We start from the raw sequence: 8,360 nt of genomic DNA on the forward strand, positions 1-8,360 counted from the left end.
TCCGTGTGGAAACATGGTCTTCCTCTCCTTTCAACACATCTTTCCATGGTGTGCAGACACTGTGCAAACTTTGGAAACTCTTACTGCATTGTGATACAGAAGTCCCAGTTGTCTTTGGCCCCGACTGTAGTGAACTCAGGCATTACTACACAACATCATATCTGAGGGAAAGGCTTATCCCAAAAGAGGCACTGTATCTTTCTGCCAACGCACATTTGGTTTCCTTGAGATCTGGTTGATAAAACACAGCTTGTTTCATGTTTCTACAGAGGGTTTCTTTTGGGGCAGAGCAAAGGAAATAGGGGGTTTCTCAAAAATGACTGCAGCATGACTTAGCCCTGCAAAACAAAGTCTTTACAGATGGGAGAGACTGACCAGCTAGCAGATTGGAAGCATTGGTGCCTATTCAGTATTTTCAGATGTGTGGACCCACAAGGCCTCTTAACCTGTGAACCTCTTCAAAGTCTCAAAACTGCCAAACCCCTCAGCACTCAAAGTCCAGCTCCCCATTTTGATTTAAGACGAGTCTTCTTCAGACCATAATGAAAATAAAGCGGTGAAAGAAAGAAAGAAAGCAAGAGGGACCATAAGATAACTAACTCTGCCAAATAATGTTTTATAGATCTTCAAAAAGAGGAGTTACTGGAAGGGACACTTCATAAACTGCCATTGAGAAATGTTAATCAGTTGGATTGCCACTTTGAGTTGGCACACAATATGAAATGCCCTTTCACCTTGACTGTAGTGTGCAGTCCAAATATGATGCTCATAAAAGATTCAGGTCTTAATTCCTAGATTAACAATGATTCTACTTGGTGGTCCTGAGATCCTCCACAGTGAGGAAGTCCTGTGGGGATACACAGAGCTACTAAGTTTCCCAAGGAATTTAACCCATAAGTCGTCAGAGGCAAGTGTCCAAATACATAACCAGGAGCAGCAACTGTTTTGCAAGTACAATTTATATGCACCATGCCAGTGTTTATATCTAACCTGCTAGTAGCAGCGTGTACTGCACTTCTTCCCATAAAAAGACAAGACAGGGTTGTTAGTCTTGGCTCGGTGAGGTCTTCAAAGAGCCCATTTATCATTGCATCTGGAGAGGGGCCTATCTGATAGGGCTGAAGAGCCACAGCCTGGGACACCTCATAGTCCTAAAGCAAACCCCACTTGGTTCTTTTAATCCTTCTGCTCGATGTTTACCTGCGACCCTTTGTTGAAGTCCTAAAAGTGTCACGTTCACATACGAGTTGGGGAAATTACTATTTTTTTCTATGCATCGCGATGGGGACGTGAACAACTCTGCATCGATGCAGAGACGGAACATAATCCATTCGTGATGTACTCTACATACGTTTTTTTTGCGAAATTGCGTTATTATAACGACCTCTGCTTCTGGATAAGGACAGATGCACATTAAAGGTCTACTTGTCTTTTACCAAGTCCCCTGTCTGAGTGTCCTCCCTCCACTCTCCCGCTCCCTGTGCTCACTTTACACTTTAACAATAAACAGCAACACGTATCAGAAGTTATTAGGACGTGAACAGTACAGGCGTTTACCTTGTGTTTGTTGATTAGCTTAAGAGTTTATGAAGAAGCTATTTAAACACGTGCACACCCTGTGTACATAGTTCATCTGCTACGCACATGACAGAACATCAGGGTTAAAGTGACCGGAATGATCCGGATTCATGTCGCGACACCATCGATTAATAACTACATCCATGTGGTTATCAGTTTTTGTGAGCGACACATGGGCAAACACACACAAACACAAACACATAGCCTGCAGACAGGAAAGAAGTCATCGCCACAGATTATCAAACTGTTTTTTGTTTTACTTCATTGTTGCAAAAGAAGTGACGCCCCGTTTATCCAGGAACATAAAGATGAATTCAGCAGGTTTTTTTATAAAGATCAGCTCTCAGCGTGAGTCGTCTCATTTTTGAATTGAAAAGCTTATTTTGTAAATTACAGCACACTTGTTATAACAGCAAAAGTCTAAAATACTTTTGTAAAGCACAAATCATGAGGCTAGCGAAGAAGCACACCTCTAGTAGTCACACATGTACAGAAATAAAAAATTTTGATGCATAGAATAAAAAATTATAATCGAATAACAGCCCTCTGAATCAGAATCGAATAGAAATCTACTGTTTGTAGATGTACACTGACTATTAATAAGTTCTGCATCGTTTATTGGTTCATGCTTAGGGCAAAAAGTCTAGATCTATCTCAAGAACTGATAAGTAGAAATTCAACAATAACTGGCAAAAGCATATAGATAATTGACTGGCAGTGGATATCCCCAGCACCTCAGAAGTCAGGAGTCATTCAGCAAGCCTACACTCATCCGTTTCTTAGGGGAGAGTATATTTAAAAGTGCCTCCGAGTGGGGGGCTGAGAGACCCTAGAGATTTCTCAGCCTCTGTCTGCCACACACAGACTGAGTGAGTGAAAGGACACAGCATATTAAGGGGGTATTGGCCTGGCCCATCAGGTCAGTCCAAGTCCTTTAAACCGCCACCGCACACAATGGTTACCACCAGGCGACAATGGCCGGGTTCAGACAACAAGCAAATCAAGCGGCCTGTACATCAAAGATTTATTGCATCCAACAACAAAGGCCGCCCACGGAGCTCCCTGCGAGGACAACTCTCAGGCCCCTCCGCTGCTGTGAACTCCACTCGGTCACCCGGCTTTCTTTTGAGGGCCTCTCCACCGTCCAAGGGCCTCTACCATAAAAATTCAAATGATATTGGGGGAACTTTCAAGCAGCCTCCCAAGCAGAAAACCTCTCCACTTCTTTTCATCACAACCGCGACCTAAGAGGTGAATGTTCCTTCTCTTAGAGTTCTCAGCCTTAGGATTGAAGGTTCAAGCATAAGTGGAGTAATAACATCAGGCAGTGCTGGAGTTTAATTAAGCTGAGGAGTTTTGAGTAACACCCCTCTATCAAGGCTGAATTATTTTGGGAATCCTTCAAGCCAAAGATCGTGACTGAGTGCAATTTACATTTTATGCAGTGTTTATTGCTCTGGCTGAGAAAGTGAACACAGGTCATCAGGAGTGAGGTGTTTGCGGGTGAGAGTCAGACAGACAGCGGTTACAGGCAGGATGGTTAGTCAGTCGTAGTCTGTTACCTGAGGCAGCACAGGGCTCTGTGTGGTTGCCGGTATTCGAGATGTTCCTCTTCCTCTCATGTCGATAGACCAGATGAGGTTTGTTGTCCTCCTCGACATATTTCTCCCCGTCAGCATTTAAAAGAGGTTCCAAGAAATATTCACCATGTTGTGTTGTAAAAGTTCCAATCTAGAGCAAAAACAGAGACATCATTGATTAGATACGTGAGAAAAGCATGCACTTGTGTGTGTGTGTGTGTGCAGACTGAACTGTATATGTGCAAGTTTAGTTTACAGATGGGGGCATAGTTTCATTTAAATAGCTTGTGGTGTAATTGCAGTCATTCTGTTTTGCCCTTGAGCACCACTGAGCACATTATTTCCAGGCCTTTGAACGAGCTCTGTCTTTTGACGTCTGCACATGAAAAGAACATGCTGACTCAGACAAAGGTCAGAGAATACCTGGAACAGTTCACTGTCAGTCATTGTTGAAACTGAACCCCAGAAGACAATTGTGGAACATTTGAAGGCTGTTTAAACCTTTATTGACACACAGGTGAGCCATCAAATGTGTAGTAAGCCTTTTCATACTTTTATGCAGTAGTTGTTATGTCAGAGCGCTTTTTATAGCTCTGAAAAATCACGTTTCCCATTACAGCCTGACACCGGGAGGAGTGACATCATCATACATGGACAGAGCTGCTGACAGAGGAATGCTAATATTGATTTGGCAGCTCAGTCCCTCACAAAGCTACTTAGCTCACTTGGCCATGAGGAACAAGGGTGTTTGTATGGTAATTTCATGTGCACACTTAAACAGGATATTGAACGCTGGAATGTTATCTTAACGGCAGCATTATTCCATAACCCTCTGCGCAAGTGATGGACATTTGCCAATGGAAAACATACAAATCGGATAAGGGAAACATGTACAAACTGCACCTTTAGTCTTCCCCCCTTTCAAAGAATGAAGGATTAGTTGGCTTGCACATATATCTCATACTTCCTCGAAAGTGCTACAGGCCTTGAGTGCTCCATGAGTTCATTGCTGCTAATTTTAGAGTAAGATGTACCAATGTATTGGATATCCTATTAAGTGAAAAGAAAAGAAATAGAATAAAAAAATAGAATAATCAAATAATTAAAACTGCTGAAAAAATAAAAGAGATACTTTTACAGTCTCCCCCTTGAACACAAATCTATTTTCCTAATCTTATCTGAGGACATAATGTGTAAATTTAGGGAAACAGTTCCCATATATTACTATTAGCAACATGCAAATTCCACAGGTCCGTCTGTGTGTGCCGCACATATCTCGAGAATTCATCTAATCAGCTTCACAGTTCGTAAATGTGATCAAAACAACAGTCCGTTCAGGACAACGAGCATGTTCACGACAACGGCAACAATAATGTATTCTCAGTTCTCCAGGGTTCTCCGTACTTAGTCAAGCTTTACTGAACTTTGAATTAGCAGGTTCATATCTTTGGAATGCGTGAGGAAAATGGTTCACGAAAAGGACACTAGTATAAAAAAAAGAATTAATTTTGTTTGTCAGATTTCACAGATATTTCCAACTTGTTTTGAGTGACTGTGTTGAGCTTCAAAGTTAATCACTGATCTTAGAAACACCAGTCGATGAATGGGATTGCCCAACTGTCATGGAATTTAAGAAGTTCAAATTCCCTTTTTGGGGCCATTTAAGGACTTTAAACCATATTAGGTCTGAAAACATTCTGTTTTGCTTTAATGAATTGTGTAATTTGAAACATTTGTCAAATAATTTCTGCAAAAAGATAATTTTTTCACCCAACATGAGAATGTGGCAGCCTTGCTGTTGAACTAACCTAAACATGATGGATGATTTATACAGACTAACAACTGGTAGATGTTTATCTGTATCTTGTAAATCACTATCTATGGTCAGTTAGCTTTAATTGGATAATTATGGCTGAGCCTTTCTGAGGTTTTCCTGTGGTGTTGACTGAAGGCTGAACAGACAGCTGCTCTGTTTGGAGGAGGGCAGAGTTTCAGGGTTTCCCAGCATTAGCTCAGCAGCAAATCTGGCAAACATCTGAACAGACATAATTGTTGCTGTTCAGTCGTGGGTTCTGAACTGGACTTTACAAGTGAGGAACTTCTATTTGAGGCAAGGACACACTTAATGATATGGATGAAGTGACCGCTGGCCCACATCTGTTTTATAAAATCCCACACACTCAAATCCGGCAGTTGCTGCTGAGTCATGCGGACGTATAACATGCAGCTGCAGTCAATCTCTAAAGTTAAATAGGACATAAAGGCGTCATGAGCCTGATCTTTGCACAGAGGTACTGTACATCACTTGGTGCTGGAACGAAGGCAGCCTCATTTCTCAAGACAGAGTGACTCAACACACATCCTCTATTATGTGAGTGGATTGAGAGAATGAGCTTGTTCAGGAACTAACATTTCCCACACTGTGAGCAATCCTTAAGTCCCCCAGTGGCTTCATTGGCAGCTGTCTCCTCTTAACACGGCATTTCTCCCCTTTTCTGCCCATCACAGCTCACTTTGAAAAGGCCAAAAGCCCCTCAACACTACCCCCATCCAATTCCCCCTCGGGGATGGCTTTGAGCGACTCTTGACGAAGGGGGAACCTGCTTTTTTCCAGAATGACCCCTTTGTTTTAGGGCTTAATTATTCCTAAATGACCTCATCCCAACAAAATGTGCCTGGCCATTAAGGCCCAATGATCAGATACCGACACATTTATGACCCAATAGCCTCTGGGCTGTCTCTTTTGTCCTGTCATTCACAATGAGTGATGAGCAAAGATTGCTTGGAAAAGGATGCAAACATGTTTGGATAAGCGAGTCATATATCAAAGATGAGCAGAGTGACAATTAAAAGCTTTTTACCCTGATAATTCCAGCATTCCTCCTGTCTCCGATTGCTACACTAACGCGACTAAACACTTGTGGAGGTATCTTTTCTCAAATGTCAGGCTAAATAGAAGTTTATCCCCACTAAGAGATAAATCCCAATCATTTGTAATCATTACGTCATGTTTCAAAAGGAGTGCAATCACCACATGCAGTGTGAATGTTCTAGTTCTAAAAGCTTCAGAGTGCAGCTGACGCCTATTCTGTGACATGCTATCCTGGTACTGTACGCAGTGCACCTATCTAAAATAAGGATTATGTCACTGATAGAAATTATGACAGGGAGGGAGACTCCAGGCTCTCCTGTCTGTGCTGCAGTGGCCAGCAAGACCCCACCACCACCACCACCACCACACCACGCAGATTCCACCACAATCCAGCTGGCGCGGCTGTGGTCAAACCCCTGCCCCCGGACCAGTAACCTTCTGTGACCCAGGAAGTCATTGCCTTCATCACTTATTAGATTGTCTCGCACGGGAGTCAGACAATTAAATGACACGGACATCAGAATCCTCGTAGTATAACAGGACTGTAAACTCATTATGACCTAATAACTCCATTAAAGCCCCATAAGATCTAAGAGATGTGCTAAAGAGCAATCCAAAGGCAAACAGCTGCTTTAGACTGAATGACCAGGTCCAGAGGCTGCAAATGATGATTACTTGTGTTGACAGCTGAGCTGATGTATTGATTTTAAGCCCAAAACTAACAACTCCTATTACAAGTGTTCAGGGCCTGACAGAGGTGACATCTTCACACAGAAACCCAAACTCCAAAATAGGATAAGTACAATGATACATAAAAAGCAGCAAGGTGTCTGATTGGAGGAGCAAATGTTTGGAATTTGTGAATTTTCCGATAAAACAATGTAAATAAACATGCCAGTATAATCGTCATCAATAGCAATATAATAACAGTTCAACATGTATTGATATAATGCTCAAGCATTGTGCAGATCAATTAACACTAATTGATATACTTGCAGATCAATTGCAAGTAGATCTGCAAGTAGATCAATTAGTGTAAATTAATTCACACTAATTGATCTACCTCAGATTTGTAAAGCCTTTTGATGCTATTTATAAAATCACAACCTTCGATCCGAAGCAAAAAACTGTCTTTGAAGTCCAAAGATTAATAACGTAACATTTAACGTAAAAATATTTTGTCTTCATATTATTTTTTGCCAAATTGCATATCCCTAATTAACTGATTACTCCAACAAAAAATCAAATCAAAAATCTCCCCAGGGATCCAGCACAGAACCACAACCCCTGGTGGCAGCTGATCAGTGTCCCTTGCTCAAGAGCACTCGAGCAGAGTGGATGTCCCACTGTGCAGCACCCTGATGCCCAGGCTACACCGAGCAACAGCAGCATCTGCCCAACAGGTAGCAGGAGGCAGAGTCCACCAGCACCAGGTGGAGGAGGGGGGGGTATCATGCACGGATGCACATAGTGTAGAACCACAAGTTTGAGACAAGGTTAAATACTCACGAGGCCAGTGCACAGGCTGAACACCGCGGGGTGCTCGCTCCTGGAGTTGACGTGTCCGCTGAAGAAGCAGTGGCGCATGTCCCCCGGGTCCTGGGGGTCCGGGTCTTGACCCAGGTGGGAGTCCGGGTCTCGACCCAGGTGCGTGACCGCGTACGAGGGCGCGATGAAGCCGGAGTCCTCGGTCAGGTTGAGATGGAAGCTCTCCCCGAACGCGTCCACCCGGTAGAGGACCCTCGGGGCCGGCGGCTCGTCCCCGGGAGCCAGGCTCCTCCTGCGCCTCCTGCGGTAGTGCAGCGTGGGGGGGAACGACTCCCCGAAGTCGTTCAGCCGCAGCGGGGTGATGATCTCGTACGATGACAGCCGCTTGATGAAGCTTTCTGCAGGAACACACAAGAACGGGTCACTTACCGAGGAAGTCCGAGTCTGTGAATAGCTTGCCAACTTTTCTGAACTCATGTACCGGCCGGCTGCAGACTGACAGCCCGGCTGCAGAACTCTTACCTTGTTTCGGGTGCAGTCGGTACTGCAAAGTGTCGCGGACCAGTGCTGACAGATGACACGTTAGTCCGAGCAGCCACACTGCAAACTGCATGATTTTCCTCCGCGACGAAACCCCCCCTCCCAAGGCCAAGTACCCTGCGTGTCTGGCGAGCGAGCTCCCCGGGCTCCCTCTCTCTTTCGCCCGGCTTGTCAGCGGCAGCAGGTCGCGGGTCCCGCGGAGGAGGAGGAGGCTCTGTGCAGCGCAAGTCTCGCAAAGTGCACTGGCCTCATCGCCTTGCTAAACCTGCATCCACGACCCCCCCTCTCTCTCTCTCTAAACC

At 44.2% G+C, this 8,360-nt stretch overlaps 1 protein-coding gene across 2 annotated transcripts in view; it reads right to left on the reverse strand.

Annotated features, from left to right (window-relative positions):
* LOC133009277 (A disintegrin and metalloproteinase with thrombospondin motifs 20-like) overlaps positions 1 to 8,131 on the reverse strand; it is an 88,776-nt gene extending 80,645 nt beyond the window's left edge. The window contains exons 1-3 of one of the 2 annotated variants that reach the window (XM_061076726.1): positions 8,041 to 8,131; positions 7,540 to 7,916; positions 3,141 to 3,309 (exon numbers count right to left, since the gene is read on the reverse strand). In XM_061076726.1, the coding sequence (XP_060932709.1) occupies positions 3,141 to 3,309; positions 7,540 to 7,916; positions 8,041 to 8,131 (637 nt within the window). Of the gene's footprint in view, positions 1 to 3,107; positions 3,310 to 7,539; positions 7,917 to 8,040 lie in introns of both variants that reach the window. The other variant, XM_061076724.1, reaches the window with a different exon arrangement.
* Between the last annotated feature and the right edge of the window lie 229 nt (positions 8,132 to 8,360).

Source organism: Limanda limanda, chromosome 8 (genome assembly GCF_963576545.1).
Source record: "Limanda limanda chromosome 8, fLimLim1.1, whole genome shotgun sequence".
Taxonomy (NCBI): Eukaryota; Metazoa; Chordata; class Actinopteri; order Pleuronectiformes; family Pleuronectidae; genus Limanda; species Limanda limanda.